Genomic DNA, 23961 nt, shown 5'->3' on the forward strand with positions numbered 1-23961 from the left:
TATATTAGTAGGTTTTGTTTTAAATACAAGATTTTATAAAGAAAACAGAGAAAAATTTGAGATATATTATTAGTGATAATATATTTTTAGAAGTACATAGTAAGTGCAAGATTTTATTTATTTTAAACCCTTTTTTTTTTTTTAAAAAAAGAAGAAACTAATTAGTCTATTAAATGAAATTTTTACTTTCCTAACTTTTTAATCAGTTTTGTTATAATTATTGTTAAGAGAATTTTTAAACTAGAGATGCATTTTTGTGGCATAGTTGTATTAAGTATAATATTATTATGCAATTTAGAAATGACTTATAGTATAATAGTGAGAGGAATTAAGTGGATATTAATGGTTTTAGAAAATGCTGATATTTTAGGAATTATGAAAATTTTAGGTTTTGAAGATTTAAAATAGGTTCTTTTAGCATTTTAGGTTTAAATATCAAAATACTTGGTTGATTGAAAATTTACGGGAATTACGTGATTATTTTATAGGTAACGATTGTTAATTGTTTGGCATTGTTGAGGGAATTTTTGAAATAGTAAGAAGTTCAGGTAAACGAGGTTCTTATGCTAGAATTTGCATAAAATAAAAATGAACTGAGGTTGATTTATGAAAATGTGCATTATGTGTTTTGAAAATAAATGTGAAAATAACCTCAGTTATTTATTCGTCATTACTCATTGAACTCTGATGAAAGAGAAAGCATTTTTTTATGACTGGTATAGACATGAACTTATTTTTTACATTCTATTTATGACCTATGCAAAAAGAGTTAATATGAAAAACTTGTGCATAATTATGTAAATATGCTATGGATTTGCTTTGATTATGAAGATATGATTTTGTTCAATACTTTGTTTGGATAAGATGTGATTTATGAAAACCTTTGGTATGACTCTGATTCTGAATTTGATTCTGTTTCCGCTATGTTCAATTACGGCCCAACCACGGGTAATAATAGTAGATACGGCCCAACCACGGGTTATAATAATGAATACGACTCAACCACGAGTAATAATAGTGGATACGACCCTGCCACAGGTTATAATAGTGGTCTTTGTTTGAGTGCATACCTTGGTGACAGAGTGATTTATGTTCTGCTTGGCTATCCACAGATGCACAACCCTACCATGGGGGTTATACATGGCCTCTGTTCTGATATAATATTCTGACCATGATGATGATCATTTATTATATGCCAAAGGATATTTTTGAATGAATTTATTTCTGAATCTTCGCTCTGATATTTTGATAACATGTTCTGCTTCCGTACTCTGAAAATGAAAATATTTTGTTCTGCATTCTAATCTCGATAAATGCTCATATTTACACGCTAGTATATTTTCTCTACTTACTGAATTATTGATAACTCACCATTTATCTTCACAATATTTTTCAAATAATTTTGATGCATTAACTGGAAGTCAAGAGTAAGGTTTGATGATCATAGAAGAATACGTGCCAGAGGGTCGAAGTTTATTGGAGAGTCTTATTTAATAGATTTATGATTTTATATTATTTGATATTTGGAATCTTAGATATTTCTAAATATTTATGGAGGTTTTTTTTTTTTAAATTATCTCAATGAGGTATTTTTTTTTTCTTGGTGTCATGGTAAAGGAACATATATTTTGGTTTGAATAAATGGATTTATACTTTTTGGGAATATTGGAATATTTTAAATATGTTATGGAAGTTGGATTTAGGTTACAAGGCTAACTCTTCGAACCTCTAGAAACGGGGCATTACACCCTATGCAAAGGTCCCTAATCTTACACTTCTATGATCCTGAATATCTACAATCCAACACACCAGTCTCTTCTTATGTAGGAAAAATACAAGTAGTTTCAGTTGAGAATGAAATCTCCTACTAATTAAAAGAAAAAGTGTCGAACCTTTTGATAATTTCGAAGGATAATAACCAGACAAAATTTTAATACTAATTTCGAAAACAAGATACAAAATTGTGTTATATATCAAAAGAAAGATCTTATCAGTCAAGGGATTTCACCATGTAAGGCCCTTCAAGCTCATAGCCCAATTTCCTATAATAATGGCGGGTTCCTACACCTGAAATAACAGCTATTTTTGTTGATCTATGCTCCTTGCTTGCAATCCGCTCTGCCTCTTCCATCAAAAGTGTACCATATCCCTGGGCAGAGCATAAGGGAGAATGAGAAGTGAAGTCAGTGGATAACAAATTTCAAAGGGAAAAAAAGTAGAAGAAATTTTATTGGCCATACACCACCAAGACAAGGCACACGCACATACAGCATACAAACTTATCCATGTTTAAAAATAACAAGCTTCAAATTACAATGGTATGAGGTGGCTTAATGTTATCCATTTTTACTAATAGTAAATGCACAGGCCTCTACTACATTACCTGGTGTTGTAGCTTCTCAGCATCCCGCCCATGAACAGGAACAGCAGTACCATAAACATGGAGTTCACGGACAATAGAGCACTTGCCCATGAGTTCTGGGCAAGAAGTGTTCCTGCCACATTTTCGCAATCGCAACAACCCAACAAGTATATCCTGTGCCCAGCCAGTGAATAAAAAAAACAAGGGAACATTATGTCTCAGCAATCACAAGCTGCTTCAACAAGATCATATTAATAGCAACCAAGCCCACACAATACATAGGATTATTTATCTAGAAGTCACTATCGTACATTACAGAAATGTCGAGTTGTGTAATTCACCTATAGCTGCTAAAGCAAAGACCAAATCAGTCATTGTAGAAAGCATTACAATCATTAACGAGTTTAAATTCATATCCTAGTAACGAGCCATACTTGCACATGACAGGCATAAAATCACGTTAGTATTCGATATGGGAAATGTTAATAGGCATGCATTAGTGCGCGCACACACACACATATGTGTGTGAGAGAGAGAGAGGTGTTTCAAATACCTGGCGTGTATCTTCATATGACAGAAATGTTTCCCAACCTTCATTGGCCATGTAATCACGACGAACAAGTTCCACTTCTTCTGGCTTAATCTTGTTGTGAATATCCTAAAATTATCACATGTTTTATAATTATTTAATTTTTTTTGCAGTTCATTGCACATAGCGTTCACATATAAATATTTGTCCACTTACCTGGATCCCAGCTTCTCGCGTTCGAACATCACGGCATTTCAAACCCAAGTCATCCATCCTAGCTAACGCCAGCTCCCTAAGATTTCCTTTCTCAACACCAGAGGTAACCAGAGGCATGGGAATATCCCGCTGAACTCTATAAACACGTGTCCATGGGGGTACCATGGCTAGGATTCTTGCTACAATGTCTACAAGTTGCTCAGGAGGATAATTTCTATACCTGCAATCGGAGTTGAATAATTTAAATTTCCCAACAAATAAAACACAACAAACTACGAGATTATGAAAAACAATTTTCTTTTGAGAGAGGATTGGAGTCTTGAGATATTGATTTTAGACCTAATATCAGGATATGACATATCTCCAGTTGGCTCCGTCTCTAAATGACCCATGCCCCCCAAGAAGGGTTTGGGGGAAGGAAACACAATGAACGAGAACATCATACCTGCCAGTTTTCCAGAGCTCATAAAGCCCAGTTCCACGAATTACGAGAGTGGGATAAATTTTAAGCCCATCTGCTCTGAATAAAGGGCTCTCAAAGAATTCTCGAAAACTTTCCAAGTCCCTCTCAACCCCCACATTTGGAAGATCAGGCATCATGTGTGCAACAACCTAAACAAAAAATATGCAAATTAAAAGACAGAAAACAACATGAAAAGGGCTGGGTTACTCTTGAAAATGTATGATTAGCCAGTTATTTTTTGTTTTATAACATTTCCTCTTAAATTACCCGAGGTGCACTTGTAGGAAACTCATTGCCGAGGGTTGTGCACCCCCGGGATTAGTCAGGATGCTGTTCCCGGACGCCCGATGCCAATAAAAAATAAATAAATTTCAGGATAAAAGAGATTATTATATGGAACTTGCTCTACAGAGCAAACAAAATGGTGAGACCGTGAGAGTGCCACCAGGGGAGCAAAGGTAATGTACTTCTTGCATGCTATATCAAGAAAGAGCACGAGACTTTTCAGAAAATATGTACAAGAAGACACTTGTCAGCCGCTGATCATATAGAGTCTGAACTAAGATCACTTAGAGCACACCTTGAAACCAGCATCCTTTGCCAGGCAAAAACAATCAGCAACAGCAGCAACCGTATGTCCTCTATTTGTGTCACGAGCTACATCCTCATATGTGCTTTGGACTCCAATCTCCAATCGTGTACAACCATATGAAAGCATTTGCCGCAGGTGGGGTCCAAGGCAATAATCTGGCCTCCTGACAGATTTAACAAGGGTAGAAGACAATCATTCTTTTTAATCAATGATATGAGACATCGAAAGCTTCTTGGAAATAAAACCAAAGTCTTCATTTTTATGATTACCAAGATGCATGAACATTCTGACACACTTAAATTGTATTTGAAAAAGAATGTGCAAAGTCATTTCTCAAACAGATATGCAGCCATTTGTCTCCCCCATTCTGTTTTAATGTGCAACATGAAAGAACCCAACATACATGGTTACCAGGAGATAGATTAGTTCGAGCACCCATTCCACCATTTTTTTAATGGATACCTATTCCACCAATAATGAGAAAATAGATTACTATATAGGTGCAGACTCATATAAATCTTCACTGCCACAATTGGTCCAAAGTTTGTTCTAGAGGCTAGTGAAGGTAGGCAAACTCTGGCCTACTTCATTTAATAAGTACTGTCATTCAATAACTTCATTCAAAGATTGGTCCAAAGTTTGTTCTTCGAGTTTAGAGGGTAGTGAAGGTGAGATTGGTCCAAAGTTTGCCTACATAGGTGAGATTGGTACAATTGGTCCAAAGTATGCCTAGCTTTACTATGTGAGATTGCCAGGACATTGTGGAATGAAGTCTTTGCTTGGATGAGATTAGCTTGAGTGACACCGAGATGGGTAATCGACCTCCTAGCTTCTTGGAGCGACATTCGGGGTAACTCTAAAATCGCATCAATATGGAAGATGGTCCAAATATGTTTATGGTGGTGTATTTGGAGGGAGAGGAATGAAATAAGTTTTGAAGATCAAGAGTGGTTAATGGATGAGCTTAGAAACTTATTTTTCAATAATTTACTCCATTGGTCGATTGTAATTGATTTTCATGACAAGACTTTTCATGAATTCCTTGTATCACTAAACTAGCATGCTTAGGCATTGCTCTTGTATATGTCTTGTATACTTGGGCTCTTGCCTATTCTCATGATCAATAAAATCTTGTTTACCAATCAAAAAATATTTTCTTCATCTTTTTACTTTTTTTTTTCTTTTCCTATGTAGTTGGGCGGTACCCCTATCGCTTATTAACAAAATTTAACTTGTCAAAATTCACAAAACCATCGGACTGGGGGATTTTTCCCTTGAATTACTCTAGGTGCACTTGCGGAAAACTCCTTGCTAAGGGCCTGTGTATTCTCGGGATTAGTTAGGACACTGTTCTTAAAAAAATTGTTTACATTAAGCAAATCAGTTGGGAATAAATGAAAACCAAACATAACAAAAGCTACACTCAGCATGGGAGTGAGAGCACCACGGATTTGCAGATCAAACAATACATGCCAGAAAATTTTTTAGATCAAGCAAATCAGTTAGGAATCAATGAAAACTGAACATAACAAAAGGTACATTCAGCATGCGAGAGAAACAATTTTCACATCAAACAACACATACAGTAACTTACGTTTCAATGGTCATGCCGATACACTTTGTGGCACCATGCTCAGAGTACACAACTGCCTCTTCAACATTCACAGAGGTGTGTCCTGATAAAGCATCATGTAGATTCCTTATAAAGTAATCCCGGTAATCTGCTGGCAGTGACATGAAAGTGCCGCCCATCAAGATGAACTCAACCTGAAGAAATATAGACATTAATTATAAGCAGGTGAAAAGTATGTTATGAATTATTATCACTTTTCAGTTAGTATAGGTGTAAAAATTAACTTTCTAACCAGTACAGGCCAAACCTTATCTACACTGTGACCCAAACGCTTGAGCTGATCTATTCTGCTCCTAGCCTGGACATAAGGGTTATATCTGTAACCGCAAAGGTTGAAAGTATATACCATTGTCATTATAAGATCTATTTGACTACTTGATATTATAAAGAATATTATCTCAAAAAGAAATAAGCAATGAAGACTACAAATGCATGCTAACCATAACTGGATTTAGATCCAACCAAATTCTAACTGAATTTGGCACCAGCAAGATCCAGAACCTCTGTGCTATAATACGATCAGGTCATCACACCCATAAAGAGTCATCAACAGCTTCAAAAAATTAATTTTTCCCATGTCCCCATTAATCCCACCTAATGATACTTTCTACTTAAGGTTTGAGAATTATTTCGTCTAACATAAATCTTAAAACTCTTATGTGTTAGGTCAGTTTTCTTCTGAGTTTGAATTTTTAGTTGACTTTTTGCTGAGCCAAAACAGACGTTGTCATTGTCTAACTTCCCTTTTGTAAAACATTTGTTAGATGTAGAAGTTCTCTTAAGGTTTTCCATATGGTATAATACCACTAGCAATACCGAGTTATATGCATGAGTAGAACCACAAGTTCAGGAGTCTCACAACTTATATAATCACCAAAATATAATACTAATATGTTGTGTTCAAGATCCATTCGGCGTGAGTGCAACTTAGTACGCCACATAACTAGCATAGTTTATAAAGGAGCACAGGTTTACCACAGTTCCGTTTCAACAAAGCAGTTATAAAAAGAAACCAAAAAACGAATAAGAAAGTGAAAATCCTACCTTGCCCTAATTGCGCGCATACTAGTGGGCTCGTATCCAGTATATGACTGAGTGCTATACTCGAAGTCCGAGTCGGGCCCTCCGGGGCAGTACACGCAGATATTACCGGTGGTGGCGATGTGGGGACACCGGTGGGGCTTCGACATGACGGCCACAACGGCAATCCCCGAGGCGGTCCGGACCGGCTTGGCTCGGAGCTTGGGGAGCAGGGACTCGCGGTCCGACTCGGGCAGCGCGGCAATCATCTCAACGAGCTTCGGGGCGCGCGAGAGACCGTACTTACGGCACGCGGCGGACTTGAGCGCGTTGAGGTCGACGTTCTGTCCCTTGCGGGAGAGGTCCACCATGGAGTTGACGATCTCGGCGATGGCCCGGACCCGGGCCTCCTCTTCTGTAATTCCGTAGGCTTCGAAGCCTCCCCGACCCGGTCGGGGAAGCTTTCTGGACTCGGCTACCGCTGTGGTTGCCATAGCTCCAGAGAGAGGTGGAGCGCGCGCTGTCCCCTTACCAGAGAGAAACAAAGTGTGAAGAAGAAACGCAACCCCACTGAAACAGTGAGAACAAACCGTACCGTGTCTAAGCGATTTTATTACCCGAGCTTAACCTATTACGTCTGCAATTTCGATCTCGTCTGTACTCTCTTTATTTCTTAAAATTATTTTTATTTTCAAGTTAATTATTTTTATTTTCTTTCATTTTTTATATTATTATTTTAATTTTCAAACTATGGAATTCGGAGTCAGCACAATTGCAAATGAGTATCAACAAATTCACAGTTTGCAATAGGGCACAATAAATTTATAAATAGATTATACAAAATTAAATTTATAAAATAACGTGAAACATCACTTTTATAGTAAAATAGATCTAAAAAATTATATAAAATCACATCAATTTATAAGCTTATTTTTATATAATTTTTTTATAACACTTCTTAAATTTATTTATTGGATTGTTTAAGGTTGTATTTAGATGTTGAGTTAAGTTCAATTTTTTTATGAATAATAATGAGTTGAGTAGTGGATAGAGTTATGTGATGCTCATTTAAACTAGGTTTAAAGTGTGTTTGGATGTTAAGATGAGTTTAATATTTTTTATGAGAAATTGAAAAAAATTGTGGATCTTACATATAAATATGTGTTAAGTTGAAAAATATTGTGGGTTCTATGTATAAAGAAGTTTTGAATTGAGATGAGTTTAATAGTTTGAGAGTTAGGTATTTGAATGTTAGATTTAGTTTAAAATTAAACTGACCTCAATTGAGCTCAATTTAGTCTTACAATCAAATGCAGCCTAAAATTACCATTTAAGATTATTCACTACTTGTATCTCTCAAGACTCATTGAATATTCAATTTTTTGGTTTAAACATCTATTTTGTTATTTAAAAGAAAAATTTTAATTATAAAAAAATTAATGAAAAACATATGAAATTTAAAATTCAAGATTTTAATTTTAAAAGAAAACTGACAAAAGAATTAAGTAAAATTATAAATATATTAAATTACTCTTATTTAATTTACACTTTATTCTTCGTTTGGATTTAGAAATGAATTGAGATGATTTTAAATGAATTGAATAAAATAATATTTTTAATAATATTTTTATTTTAAAATTTGAAAAAATTTAAATTATTTATTATATTTTATATAAAAATTTAAAAAAATTATAATAATAATATAAGATGAGTTAAAATAAATTTTAAATTCAAATCGGGCTATATTAATTATAATAATAAATTATCTTATTTTTATTGATGAAATGTTTGCTTAAAAAATAAAAACTAAAATTTCGTTTTTAGTTTGCCCTTTGCGTATTGCGTTTGCTCTATAGTATAATAAAATTTCGATTCTGGAAAGTCTCGTTCATCGTCGTCTTGCAGCATAAGAGAAACCGAATCGTTAATGGAGGACGCTTCAAAGCGAAGGAGAGAACTCGAAGCTGCTGTGCTCGGCAAGGTCGGGGAAGTAATCTCTACCGTAAGGAGCGCCCAGCGTGTCGACCAAGTCATTTGCGCACTTCACTCCCTCGCTGTCCTTCTCTTCCCTCTTGATTATTCCTCTCTTCTCTCAGGTCAGGTCACCCCGACCGCTCACGTGTCCATTTACAGCTTCGTTTTATTTTTTCGTAGGATTCCTGCAGGCAAACAAACTGAAATTTCCTGAACTTCTCAACTTCTCCTCGCTTTAACCGTATCTAATTCGACTATTTGCATTAGAAGGATGGTACATTTTCGTGGAAATAGAATCAGACAAAATTAACTGAAATAGCAATCTGGTGAATGGTTAAGGATTTAGGCCTCGTTTGATTACATATGATGAGATGAAATGGGATGAAAGTTAAAAGTTTGATAAAATATTGATAGAATATAATTTTTTAATATAGTTTTTGTTTTGGGATTTGAAAAAGTTGAATTGTTTATTGTATTTTGTGTAAGAATTTGGAAAAATTGTAATGATTAGATGAGATGAGATAGTTTGTGTAACCAAACGAGGCCTAATCTTATACGGATTTTGTTTCAGTTTTGCTTTAACGTTGAATTCATTTGAAGTTGGCTAATTTTTATGTATCTTCTGGAATTGCAGGTAGTATTGACCAGCGCTATAGAGATCAGGTCTGAGCAATTTGATATGGAAATTTCAAGTTGTGCGTTGTGATCATTTTATTGAAACTTCCGTTCTTCACATTTTCCCCTCGTAATATGTGCAGGTCCTTAGTGCCAAGGTTCCTCCAGAAGAGGAGAGGTGGGAGTGGTGGCAGGCATTCTACCACGGTGCTGCATATCCGGCAGTGGCACGGGTTCTGTTGCTCGGTAATGTGTTTGCATCACATTTATATTGACTCGTACTTATATCATGATTAGGGTGCAAGTGTGGTTGTCTTTCTATCTTTGGCTATACAATATACTTTGTGACTTTGTGCAAACATATATTTTTTTGATTAGTGACTTTGTGCAAACATATATAGTTTTTATAAGCGACTTTGTGTAAATAATAAAGCCCATGAAATTATAAATTGAGCTACACAAAATATATAATGAGGAAAGTGGGATATTTAGCTTTTTTTCCTCTGTTGGAATATGGAAAAGATTTTCTTTTCGATTGTCCTGGAAAAGAATAATTGGAAATTTCCTGAGAAATCATGATGTATCTATATGATATCTGGCATTTCTGGCTTCCCATTCTAGCCAATAGTTTTAGAACTTAGACAAGTTCCACGTTGGGCAAAGAAACACTCACAAGTTGCAAAGAGTCGTGCTACTCAAGTCCTTGGATGCCATCATCATCCTGAACTAGAAGGTTTCTATAACTCAAGATTCTAACTTATTATTATTTTCTAGGATTAGATTGTATTTGACTTTTACATTCGTGCTTGATGAGGATTTGACATTCTTTTTGCTATTTAGGTCTGTATTTCCCTTGTCTTGGGAGTCTTGTGATGCATGCCCCTTATTTCTTTATACGGATTGCTGTGCATGCAGATGTTGCTTCCAATTGGCTAGCTTGTTTCCCCCTTTCAGCACGTGTACATGTCTATGATGTTTTCTTTGTTAGTGGGCTTTCCAGTGAGGTTGTTCAGACCTTGGTTCCTTGTCTACAGCAGAATGCAAGTGATGGCCATGATATTAATTATGTCCTCTCAAATACAGAAAGGTATATGGTGGATACATGCTTACATTTCACAGTTGTCGAGACTGCAGTTATCTTCCTCCTTAAAATTCCGTTGTTTTTATAGACAGCTTTTGCAGTTCAGGTTGCCATGCTTGATTAGAAAATTGATTAGAATCCACTTTTCGTGGTTGTTGCAAATCAATATGAAGTTGGTGGAAGAATCCTGAGGTTTTGTTGGTTGTGGAAATTTACTGTCTCCACCATGCATAGAAGGCTTTGTAAAACTGCAGTTTAAAATTGTATATCATGCTATTTCAACTCTGCATCTATTGTTATTACCAGTTTCAATCCATTTGCAATTGAAGAATCATGGCCATATTAAGAACTTGATATAAATCTAGCATGTTAAGTGTGTTCCGGTGGAATTTTCTACGACCTATGACTCCCAGTTGGTGCCCTGGGGAGAGCACCCATATTTAGTTTATACACATATTTCTCTATGTTTTGAGGATGTGCTCTTGTTTCATCTGATACATCCATGATATGGTCAGTGGTACTAATCACTTATGTGCATGCCATACAATAGCGTTCCAAGATAGCAATATAAGCACCAAACTTTTAGGACTTTATGTATCCATGGAATTTTGCAATAATGATCACATTATCTGTTCAGCTAGTTTTTGTGTTGTACCATGAGACATTATACCAAACTAATTGTCAGTCTGTTTACATTTTGGGTGATTATGACAGACTACTTGTACACTGCTTGCTGGAAAATGATGGGATACTCCAGATGGCTAGAGAATTTTGCCAGTCTGAGGATTCTATAAGTGAACGGACAAAGCCAATTGTAGCTAGGCTTGCACAGATAGTTGCATCCATTCCTGATAAAGCACGATTAAGAGCCCCAGTTTCACTTTCCTCACAGTATCCTTATTTATTTATTTATTTTGCTGGATATCTCTTGGGCTCAAGTATTAGTAATTTATGTGCTTGAATGCATTTGTTCTTTCGCAAGTTGAATTTAAAATTACTAATATATCTGAATCTTTTTGTATTTACTTTCTTATTTCTCCGAATCTTATATTGGAAAAGATTAGCCATTTTGCGTCCATAATTAAATTGCATCAAATTTTTGTCTCACTGCCCTTACCTTATTGTTTATTCTTGACAAGAATCCTATAGTTTGTTCTTCAAGCAGATTACCATTCAACTTCTTTCGCTAGCAGAAAAAAGGGACGAGAAAGTACTGGATAAAGTAGCTTTCTTCAGTAAAAGTGACGTGGATGATGCTTTGCAATTTGTTGGGGAAACATTTTCTCGCATTTGTAGACGTGGATCTGCAGGTAGCTTAAATATCTTTAAATGATAAAATATGATATCCATGTGTTTGCGTGTATGAGCAGAGCATGCATGCGCGTGCATCTTGACGTGCATGTGAATGTGTGCATGCACTTGTGGGTGAGTGTGTGTGTGTTTGTGTGCACGAGTGGGTGGGTGTGTGCGCGCGCGTACAAGTGAGAAGCAAGATTTCTGTTTCAACATATTGCAGTGCACATGATTGGACACTAACAGAAATAATGGAGTTGTAACACCCATGTCCCTCTTTGGGAATAGGAATAGCCCAGATGTAGTGGATAAGTGATGAAGGTAGTCATGGGTGCTACTTATCAAAAAAGAAAAAGGTAGTCATGGGTGCTAAGTCCCATATTGGCTACTTTACTAGGTCAAGCTGGACTTTATAATTTATTTTAGGGAAGCTTCAAATTGACTTTTCTTTTTTGGGCAATAGCGCAAATGTGACTAGCACTTTCCCTAGATCATTACATGAGTATTACTCCTTTTAATTATCATGGCAAAAGTTTCACCATTTAATTTTTCAGTAAACTACTTATCAAAAATTTTTCACTGACCCCAAGGGGTTGGCCCAAGTGGTGAAGGCTTTGGTCTTGGGGTATCACTCCCTTCAAGGTCCAAGGTTCAACACCTCATGGGTGCAAACAATCCTTTGGGGCCACACTCTGGTGAAAAGTCAGTGATTTAACCAGTTCCATGTAGGGAAACTTCCAAGGGTGCGGTGCACGGGACTAGGGTTTACTCTGCAGGGGTGGGTCTGAAGGGTCCTGCTTTGGAGAGGTTCCTCGGCATAAAAAAAAAAAAAAAGAAAAAAAAGAAAAAAGAAAAGAAAAGTAAACTAAAAGTTTTGTTAATTCAGGCCTGATTAAATTGAGTCCTATCTTATCATGAAATCTCAGTTTAGGGTCTGTTTGGGAACACAACTATTCTAAGATATTCTCGAACTACTTTACTACTATTCACAAACTATTTCACTACTATGAACAGATCATCTGAGATACTCTTAGGGCCCGTTTGGGTGATAAGGTGATCTCAGGTACTTTTGAAAATTAGACTATACTCAGCATCCAAACACACACAAGTCAGCCCAACTGAAGTGATCTCAAATGTTTTTCGTCACTGTTTATGACATGACAAATCACTGAGCAATCGAAGAGGGAAGAGAAAATGAAATTTACTTGGCACCCGACCTCTCTCTTTCCCTTCACACTAACCCCTTAGTCCCCAAATCCTCTGTATGCTTCTCCCCACTATGCCGTCTCCTATGCATCAACAGCAGTAGAAGCCTCTCTCTCTCTCTCTTGGCACCCTACCATTTCTCTCTTTCCCGTCACAAGTTCATGCCCTTCTTCCCCAAATTCTGGAAGCTCATCTGCACAGTGCCTTCTCTGTTCTTCAACGGCAGCACTAGGCTGTAAACCATTCCGTCATCCTCTCTTGAAAATTATCAAGCTCCATTGTTCATCAAAGCTACCTCCGTTGACTGGATATGCAAACACACAATAACAAACCCAAATCTTCAATCTTGTGAATAACACAGAGATCCACACCAAAATTAACAACAAAGAATGAAGCATGGACAGGGAAATGAGGAACAACAACAGTTGGGACTTGGGTGTTTTTTATTTGTTTTATAGGAGGTTCCCACATTTTGCTCTAGAGAAGCCATTAGCTATAGCCTTGTACCAAAAAAAAAAAAAAAAAAAAAAAGAGGGGGGGAAAAAAAATCGGCAGGGGAGAGTGTCCAGGGTCAGGGGTATGGGATATGGGAAATTGGGAATTGGGAAAACCTTTATAAAAAATTTCCATTTAATATTTTTAAATGAGAATGTTGTCTTCATAATTTTTTAATATTTTTGGAAAATTCGAATTAAATAAATTTGGGGACAAAAAATGTGGGAAATTAATTTTTAAATACATTGGGAGAATTTCCTTATAATATTTGTTATTTATTAGTAAAACATATAAATAAAATAATTATTCCATCACTACAACAACAAATCAATTATTGATGGGATTCACCACTTTTCAACTTCCTATACAAAGTTAAACATATTTCAACTTACTTCATATATCTAAATACATCAAAATACATCTTAATAGAACCCACAAAACCGACAAAACCCACTCAAACATCTTCACTCACTACTATTTACAGATAAATTCAGATCATCTGAGATATGCTTAGCATCCAAACGGAGCCTTGACTAAATCACATGGACAAGTCATTACTGGAAGAAGTTTTGACGTTGGGTGTATTTAAGGACAATCTATGGAAATATTTCGGCCTGTCTATATGAACTTTGCTTCTTTTAATGGAAGGAACTACTGTACTTTACATAATAGAATGCTGCTGGAAAAGGCTGGGACACGTTAAGTCTGTAGGTTGTCTATCACACGTTTCTACTCTTGTCAGGTAATGCCATCAATATCCTTAGCTGGTAACTGTCTCTTAGTCACACGAACTGATTATACTAGCTTCCCTGAGGGGCTGTCCTACTCTCAAAACACATTTCTCTTTTTGGTTGATTTGCTTTTGGGTTTAATTAAGCTTCTCCTATAATTTTCCATTCCATCTTGCTCAGCCGGTAGGATTAAATTTACAACCAAAGTTTCAACTTGCTTTTTATTGCAGATGTGCTTTTAAGTGAAATAGCCCCGCGGATTCTCAGGCATGTTCAGAGCCTTTTATCGGCAGATATTGATTCAGCTGTTATTGATGTATTTGAGGCACACCCTGGTTCTCAGTTTTGGTTGAAGATGATTGAAGCTATCAAGGATGTGTATGCTGTGGAAAGAATTTCTGAGCAGCTTCTGCATCATTTAGCAACTGAACATGCGAATGATGTTGAAGCCTACTGGATTTTGTGGCTTTTGTTTCATCGAACAATTAGACATCAAACATCAGTGAGGTCATTGACCATTCTTCGTAGTTAAGTTATTTGCGTGGCATTTTTCATATCTAGAATTTGAAAACAGTACCCATCTGGCCTAGTAGTCAAAGGGCATGTTTGGGTGGGGGTGTAGACTTGAACATTCTAGGTTTCGTTTCACATTAGGAGTTCCTTGGATTACCTGATACATGGTTCTTGCAGGTTGAATCATGTATCCGGGGCTTACTTCCTAGGTGTCAGTCCAAAGGTTCCTACTTTGGCAAGGTTCCACACAAAAAAAAGGAATTTAAAAGGAGTGAAAATCGATTTTTTCTTCACATGAAATGTAAACTGCATTGCAGCATGGAGTAATAGCATTTTGTTATTTTCTAGATTTGTAATGCTGTGATCTAGGCCTATGTATATTTGAGAGTCCCACCATAGAAAGCTACCTCGTTTCGATTTTGATATTTGAAAGAATGTGTTGTGAGTCAAGAGTGTTTTGATATAATAGGAAGAATCTATTTCCTTTTCTCCATTTGGTCCTTTGACTACATGGCTTGTTTGCAATTATGTTATTTGTACACATCAGCATGATGTTGCCTAACGATATGGAGGCAGGGTTTGTTTTTTTTTTTTTTTTTTTTTTTTTTGGGTAACTGAAGTGGGCATGAATAGAAAAAAAATTGAAACTGGGTGTTGGCACATGGGTAACCCTAAAAAACTTGGCCATCAGCTACATGGTTTATATTATTTGTCATTTAGGTTTTAGTGTATTCAACATATGCACATTGAGCAATTATGTTTAGGTTCTATACGAAAGAAACTTCAAGTGCATGTTAATAACTGAAGTAACTTTGGATGTTTTTGTTCCACAACAGTGAAAACATGAATATTTTTTTTGCATATTTTGTAGTCAATAAAGGCAGACGCTTATTGGTGTTGAAATGTTGCCATACATAGGTGGATGCTAGTGGATGCCAGTCAATTAGGAAATGTGTTAAAATATCGTTGATTTCATGAATTACTGTTTAAGCTTGGATATTATAAAATTCTCCAGTAAGTGTTCTATCCTGAATTAACTCATCATACAGAAGCAGCAATTCTTTCTTTAAATGAGATAGTGACTCTCTCTCTCTCTCTCTCTCTCTCTCTCTCTCTCATGGAATGAGTGCATTGTTTCTGAAAATACAAACTGTCTTGTTAATCCGACTCCAGATCTAATATTCGTAGTATTTTTTCAGGTCCATGTTTGTTGACAAATTTGTACTCTGGAAAACATTTCCTATCTGTTGCCTGCGATGGATCCTTCAATTTGCTGTTCTAGAGTGCCCACCAGATTCTAATTCACTAACAAAAGGTCATAGTATAAGTGGTCTTGTGGACACTTTGCAGCGTCTGCTAGCAGTCTGGTCTAAAAAGGAGTTTGTGCAATCAGCCTCGATGGAGCAACAAACTTGTATCCTTTGTCATTACTTTGTCCCTCTCACTCAAACTTTCTCACTTTTCTGTTGGTACAAATTTGTGTAATAGGACTTTTGTAAAGCCCCAATGGAAGATTCAAATCACATGGCCTATACTCTAAAAGGACTAGTAAATGATACAATTGGAGTCCCATTGTGTAACACCCCGTATTTTAGTGTATTTTTACTGAAGGATTATTTTTTATTGTTCAAAAATTTATCCTCTTATTTTAAAATTGGTTGGATTTTTAGTAAGTTTATTTCTATGATTTTAATTTGATGAAAATTAATTTTTATGTGCTTTCTTAATATTTATTTATTGTTGTGTATTTAAATTGTTTTTCATATTTAATTAATTACTGTGGGATTTAATTATTTCAATTTGACTTTACCATTGCGTTTGAATTATTTTATTTAACTTATGGTTTTAAAATCATCTCCGTTGGATCATTTTTGTGACCCAAGTTATGAGGATTGGACCTCATTTCTTTTCCCTCCATTTTTCTTCCTCTCATTTTCTTTTCTTTTCTTTTTTTTCTTCTTCCTTATTTCTCCCCTCCCCCGTGCGCGCGAACTCAGTTCTCTCTCTCTCCCTCTCTCTCCCCGTGCGTCCGTCACCTTCACCCAACCCGCCGCCGTCGCGCCGCCGTGCGCGACACCGCCCAGCCGACCAGCTCCCCCTCCCTCCGGCGACCTCACCCCCCAAATCCCAGGCCCTACCTCGCCGCCGGTAGCCCGCACGCACCCCACGAAGCCGCAGGCCACTTTCACGCCAGCGCCGCCGTGAGCCAGCGGTGGCCTTCACCGCCCACCCCATTGTGTTCCCCTGCCGCCGGCGACCTCACCCCACCAACCTCACCTCCATTTGCGCCGCCGTTAACCACCAGTAGCCCTTCAAGCAGCGGCGTCACTTTCGTTCCAGCGCCGCCGTCGCACCACCTCCTGCCACCATCTTCACACCACATCATCCTCGACCTCTTAGCAACCCATTGGACCCAACCCCAGCTCCGATCCGCCACTGGTGAAGCTCCACTATCTACATTTCCGATTTGGGTATTTTGGTCTTCTACCGCCCATTCCGCTCCACCCACAGCAAACCACCACCACCATTGGCTTCACCAACCTCCCTAGGCCCTACTCTATCAATCTTGGGTCTTCGTTTGCCTCCGTTTGAAAGTTGGTATTTGTGACCCACGGCCACAGTATATTTTACACTGTGGTGTTGCTCAAACGTCGCATTTTTCAACTTTGTGATCCTTCGAAAATTGTTATATTGCACTGTAAGTATTTTCCTTAAATAACTTTCGTGATTTAAATATATTTTCCTACTAACACATATTATCTGTGAATTGGTTTGTTTTGCCGGACTGAGTCCGAGGAGTTTCGGGGGTCGGATGGATTGTGGACGGAGTTGTGTGTTTGTTTGCATTGTGAATTGTGGTTGTTGGTTGTTGGTTATGGCTTGTTCATGTACATCGCATATTGCATGCATGATCATGTTTGTAAAGAAAACTGGGTTTTCGCATGATTGCATACATGTTCATGTGTTTATTGAAAATTGGATTCTCATGTGAGTAAAAGGAAAAGAGACTGTAGGGATGGTGGTAAGCAGGGATGGTGGTAGAATCCCGCCTGCGATTCCCGCCTACGGTGCACGCGGTAGGGATGGTGGTAAGCAGGGATGGTGGTTGTGTCCCGCCTGCGATTCCCGCCTACGGTGCACGCGGTAGGGATGGTGGTAAGCAGGGACGGTGGTAAGCAGAGACGGTGGTAGAGTCCCGCCTGTGATTCCCGCCTACAGTACTCTGTTAAGTATTCATTGTGTGTAAAGGAACTGTAGGGATGGTGGTAAGCAGGGATGGTGGTAGAGTCCCGCCTGCGATTCCGACCTACAGTGTCCGATAAATGGGTTGTTTGTGTGAATCATTTTATGGAAAAATGACAAACTATATTTTTGGGCCAAAATGGAATTTTCGGCGTGTGTTGGAAATAATCATTTTTCTGAGAAAAATGGCATTTTATGACTAAATGTATTTTGTCGTATTGTTGGTTGCATTAATGTATTTTTATCCCGAGAGTTGTTTGGTTTATACTTACCTGTGGTACCATTTTATGGTATCGCAGATTTTGATGCAGTTGATGATGACGAGCCTTAGCTTGGCTCCGTTGGTGGAGTGATCTGGGATTGCTCCTGTTTAGTGAGTTATGTTTTTATCATCAATTTATGTATTTACCTTTTGTATTATATTTGGGATGACTGTATAATTTTTAAAGATAAATTGTGTTGAATATTTGTATTTAAATTTCTGGTACTTAGTTGACTTATTTATATTATCCGCTGCGACTTTTATTGTGCACCTTTGCATGTTACACACACACTTGAGCACATTTCGTTGGGATGTGTGACCGTGTTGTCAGCATCCTGACGTCCCGATTCCCTTGTTTTTGTACGTGGGAGTCGGGGCGTCACACGTTGGAACATTATAAAGAGCAAGAACTTTTGATTCCCAAGTAATGTGGGATCTCATACACCACCTACCCTTATTCTTATCATATGGGGTATCACAATCTCCCCTCTTAAATTCCCAACGTCCTCGTCGGGTCAGTCTGTCGTAGATGGCACGGCTCAAGTCCTACATTTCTGGTTGGGATAACGTCTCAATAGAAGGCCCAAACCACATAGCCTAACTCCAAAAAGACTAGTCAATGATACAATTGGAGGCTCATTGGAACTTTATAAAGAGCAAGAACTTCTCCTTCCCAAACAATGTGGGATCTCATACATCACCTACTCTTATCCTTACCATATGGAGTATCACAATCTATTTCCCTTAAATTCCCCATATGATAATGATAAAGGTAGGTGGTGTATGAGATTCCACATTGCTTGAGAATGAGAAATTCTTGCTATTTATAATGTTCTAACGAGACTCCAATTGTATCATTGACTAGTCATTTGGAAGTATAGGCTATGTCGTTTGGGCTTTCTATTGGGGTGTTACAAATGGTATCAGAGCCTATCCCAACAGAAATGTGGGACTTGATCCATGCCACTTACGAAGGATGGGCTCGACGAGGACGTTGGGAATTTAAGGGGGGGGAGATTGTGATACCCCATACGATAAGGATAAGGGTAGGTGGTGTATGAGATCCTACATTGCTCGGGAAGGAAAAATTCTTGCTCTTTATAATGTTCCAATGAGACTCCAATTGTATCATTGACTAGTCCTTTTGGAGAATAGGTCATGTTGTTTGGGCATTTCATTGGAGCGTTACAACATCTAAATTTGAACATTAATTAGAAGGAACATTTATCATACCTTTATTCAATTTGATTGTTCTGTAACACACCCTGTCACATTACAGGAATCTTCATCTTTTATTAGACATCCGTTTCAAATTCTGTTGCCCCTTGATTTAATTTAGATGTTTCTGCAGCCGTGGGCCTTTCCCTGGAGAAGATGTCTAAAGAAGAACTGGATGAGACTAAAGATGTGATGCACTTGATTCTTCAAGGAGTTAGCTGTAGATGCTTGTTCCACATTCTATCTTTTGTGTGCCCTGCAGTGTGACTTGCTGGTATTCCTCCTCTTACATGTTGTTTTTATTGCTGGCAGGTAGGTTGGAGAGCCCTAATCATTTAGTTCGCAAAATGGCTAGTGGCGTGGCTTTAGTGTTCTCTAAAGTAATTGACCCAAAAAATCCTTTATACCTTGATGATAGCTGCAGTGGTGACATTATTGACTGGGAGTTTGGGTTGGCTACCCCTGACAAAGGAAATCTAGATACTTCAGATTGCACAGAAAAAGATGTTCTGAAAAGTAAAGCATCTATCTTGGCACCAGAAAGTGACTTCAACCATACAGCCAACAGAGGGATGAGCAAAAATGTGAAGAATAAAACCAAGAAGTTATCGGAATTTAAGATTGTTGATCCAGATGAGATCATTGATCCTGTGACACTGAATAATGAACCAGTCTCTGATATAGATGATGATGATGATAATGTGAGTGAGAATTCTGAATCCTCGAGTGACTCATCTTTACAGCCATATGACTTGTCAGATGACGACACAGATCTTAAAAGAAAATTCTCACAGTTGGTTGATGTAGTTGGGGCACTACGGAAATCTGATGATGCTGATGGGGTAAGACATTTAAGTTCATCAGTCATTTTTTCTCAAAAGATTCTTCTGAGTAAATTTTCCAAAATTCAGTTGTGGTCTCCGATAGATCCACATTCCTCTGCAATTTGCAGTTTTTTTGGGGGTGGGGTTTAAAATTTCTCGTTTACTAATCATTTCTAGGGGTGACAATATGTGACACGACTTGTTAACCCAACACGAATAGGACACGAAATTAATGAGTTTGGGTATGATGTTTACGGGTTCGGATAAAAACGGGTTGACCCGTTAAGACCCGATTCACATTAACGGGTCACTAACGGGTCAACCCACTTAACCCATTAGTGACCCGTTCAGACCCATTAAAGTTTTTAATCAAAATTACAATGATATATTTTTTAACCTAAAAACAAAAATACCCTAACCCTATTTTGTATTTCCTAACTCTCTTTTAGACCCCCACTCTCTCTCAGTTCTTAGTTGAGTCAATTCTCATGAGTCACGACTGCCTCCCATACTACACTTCCTCTGGATTGTAATTTTGGCGTTTTTATTGTTTGGATTGTAATTTTGGATTTATGTAGTTAGTTTTATATTTTTTGGAGGTATTGTGATTTTAACTTTTTATGTGAAATTATGTTAATCAGATTAAATGGATTATTTGGGTCAATTCAACCCATTTACATAAATGGGTTGACACGGGTCGAAATGGGCTTTGTCGTGTCGATATATTTTTAATTAATTTATAACAGGTCAAAATAGGTCGTATTGTGTCAACCTGTTATTTTAATGGGTTGTGTTAGGATTTTGAAATTTGACCCGTTAAGCTTAACTGGTCGTGTTCGAGTTGACCCATATTATATAATGTACATGACTTGACACGACATGAACACAATCCGTTAACATGATTTGCCACCCATTCATTTCTCCCTCATCCTATAAGAGATTTTAATAGAGTTAATTTACCAAGTGGTAGCAGTTACCTAGAGCAGTAGGTTTTGGTGCATTCTTCTTGGGTGTGCAACCTATTACTTACAAGCCTTGATAGTTATTTGCTCCTATTCTATATTGCAGGTGGAGAGGGCTCTTGATGTTGCTGAAAATCTTGTGCGTGCATCACCTGATGAACTTAGGCATGTAGCTAGTGATCTAGTAAGAACACTTGTACAGGTTCGTTGCTCTGACTTAGCTGTTGAAGGGGAGGAAGAATCAGCCGAAGACAAGAGGCAGAGAGCATTAGTTGCCTTGCTTGTCACATGTCCATTTGAATCTCTAGATACTCTAAACAAACTATTATATTCTCCAAATGTAGATATCAGCCAGCGCATTATGATTCTTGATGTCATGACTGATGCAGCTCAGGAACTTGCTAATGCTAAAACTGTGAAACCTAAACATCGGACAGGGTCGCTCATAACAAGCATTTCAGAGAGTCAACCATGGTTCTTGCCCAGTGGCTCAGGGCCTCCTGGAGCTACTTCCTGGAAAGAGATCTCAGAAACGGGAACTTTACTGAACTGGTTGAGTCGTTATGAGAGGGAACTTCCCTCGAAATCAGGTCAGATCAAGAGAGGGAAGACACGCCGATGGAGCCTAAGATCATCAAGTGTACAAGAAAACCAGATGGAATGGTCCCATAATAAGTTTCCTGTGTATGCAGCAGCCTTTATGCTTCCTGCCATGCAAGGCTTTGATAAGAAAAGGCATGGTGTTGACTTGCTTGATAGGGATTTTGTTGTCCTTGGGAAACTCATCTATATGCTTGGTGTTTGTATGAAATGCGCAGCCATGCACCCAGAAGCATCTGCATTGGCTCCCCCTCTTCTAGACTTGTTAAGATCGAGGTACTTGAACTAAAAGAACCAGCTTTCAATATGTCTTAATGATACGATGCAAACCTAGAGAATGACTTCATAAGAGATGGTAAATAACTAACGGCTGGGTAGAAATGTCTATTTGATCTGGTGCTCGAGCATGCATATGTGTTTCTGTTTATACAAGTGACTTAGAAGTCACAATTGGGAGATTGAATTGTGGCTCATTGTAATTATTTCATGGCAGGTTCACCTTTTTTTCTTTTTCTTTTTTGTGTATCAGATTACTTGTGTAACCATTGGTGGGAAGGCATGCTTTTTTCATCTGTCCCTGAAGCTATGGTGTTAACATTTTGCAGGGAGGTAAGCCATCACAAGGAAGCATATGTTAGAAGAGCTGTTCTCTTTGCTGCCTCATGCATATTGGTAGCACTTCATCCCTCTTACGTAGCATCTTCCTTGGTTGAAGGAAATCTTGAAGTTTCTAAAGGGCTTGAATGGGTTCGCATATGGGCCCTTCATGTTGTTGAGTCAGACACAGACAGAGAGTGCTATACGGTAAGCAATAAAAGGCTCAGAATTCATCCTTACTTCTTCATATTCTGATTGATGTCTCTGAAGCTATTTAAATAGCAAAATAAAGAGGAATATGCTAAATTGAATATTGTGAAAATGAACTCTGCAAAAATCATTTCTTCATTTTCTAAAGACCGGCTGGTGATGTAATGTCCAGCAGATTTGTCGAATACCATTATGTTCATGAATTTAATGCTTCATGAATCTCCCATCCTAACTTAGTTCACTATTTAGATGCTCTTATTTGTCCATGATGATTTTGGGTTACGTATTATGAAGATTAAACAATTCGTCTCTGTTGAGTTTGGTAGATTTTCTGGGCAATGCATATGCAATTCCGCCGTGAAATCTTAATGAAGTTTTGGTTCAAATTGATTGTGGGTACTGGGGAAAAAACATCATGGCAATCCTGCAACTATAATAAAAACTATAATACAAGTAGTAGTTGTATTATAGGTCTTTCTTTTCTTGCTGATATCATCCCCCCACCGCCCAATTTTTGTTTCCTTCTCATTGCATTTGCTATGAAATTGTTCAAAATTATTTTTCAAGCCCAATTGACCAATTGTGTACGTTTATCTCAGATGGCTATGACATGTCTCCAACTACATTCTGAGATGGCTTTCCGAGCTTCCCGAGCGCTAGAATCAGTAGAAACTACGTTCAAGACAAGGAGCGTTGGTCTCCCTTCCAATCTATCCCAGGGGACAATCAAAATCCCCACTCACGCGGGGAATATTGATTTTGTTTAAAGAAATGATATTTGCAGTTTTAAGATATAGAGTCTCGCGTACTTCTTTTAAAACAAAGTAGGTATATATGAGAATTATATGAAAATTTTATTTTTTTAAAAGTGAACCCTACTTCTTTTACAGAAAGTGTGCGTGACTTACACCCTAAAATATCTAGAATGATTGGTTTGTTTATATTACACTGTAAGCTCTTTTTGTACAATCCCAATGCTTTAATTCTAGGCTCTTTATAACTTTTTCGTGCCTTCCTTTTTCTAGGCAGATGCCCGTCTTTGCACATGATTATCGATCTACAAGTAGCAGACTTGCATCTTTGTTATTGACAAATCAGTTTTATAGCACCTACATTTTATATTTCTAAAATAGATCAATTTCAAGCACTATAAACGTTGAGATTACTTCACAAGACATCTTTAATAAAAATATGAGCAAGAACCAAGTATTACAGCTCGACCTGTAATGCTTCTATGCTTCTCTTCTAGAAGAGAATGTTCATCATTCAGTTCAAAATTTCTGGCGCGCACCAGACACTGCTTATGGGACATCAACTGCCAT

General features: G+C 37.6%; 2 protein-coding genes across 3 annotated transcripts; one reads left to right on the forward strand and one right to left on the reverse strand.

The window, feature by feature from the left end:
* Nucleotides 1-1912: 1912 nt before the first annotated feature.
* Nucleotides 1913-7420, reverse strand: LOC121237686 (elongator complex protein 3). Its single transcript, XM_041134530.1, has 9 exons — nt 6840-7420; nt 6043-6112; nt 5757-5929; nt 4151-4325; nt 3553-3719; nt 3108-3327; nt 2916-3020; nt 2384-2536; nt 1913-2149 (listed from the first exon to the last, which is right to left on the reverse strand). Exons 1-9 carry the CDS (start codon nt 7307-7309, stop codon nt 1991-1993), a joined length of 1692 nt encoding a protein of 563 aa, XP_040990464.1. The 5' UTR covers nt 7310-7420; the 3' UTR covers nt 1913-1990.
* Nucleotides 7421-8644: 1224 nt separating this feature from the next.
* LOC121237207 (telomere length regulation protein TEL2 homolog) lies at nt 8645-23627 on the forward strand. Of its 2 annotated transcripts, XM_041133835.1 has the most exons (13): nt 8646-8911; nt 9424-9452; nt 9548-9650; nt 10320-10491; nt 11200-11376; nt 11635-11795; nt 14441-14717; nt 15923-16137; nt 19568-19666; nt 19759-20288; nt 21339-22108; nt 22438-22636; nt 23239-23627. In XM_041133835.1, exons 1-13 carry the CDS (start codon nt 8743-8745, stop codon nt 23404-23406), a joined length of 3069 nt encoding a protein of 1022 aa, XP_040989769.1. In that variant the 5' UTR covers nt 8646-8742; the 3' UTR covers nt 23407-23627. The 2 variants fall into 2 exon arrangements, with proteins under 2 accessions (XP_040989770.1, XP_040989769.1); XM_041133836.1 differs by lacking the exon at nt 23239-23627 and having other exon boundaries at nt 8645-8911; nt 22362-22482.
* Nucleotides 23628-23961: the final 334 nt, after the last annotated feature.

This window comes from Juglans microcarpa x Juglans regia, chromosome 6S (genome assembly GCF_004785595.1).
Source record: "Juglans microcarpa x Juglans regia isolate MS1-56 chromosome 6S, Jm3101_v1.0, whole genome shotgun sequence".
Lineage (NCBI taxonomy): Eukaryota > Viridiplantae > Streptophyta > Magnoliopsida > Fagales > Juglandaceae > Juglans > Juglans microcarpa x Juglans regia.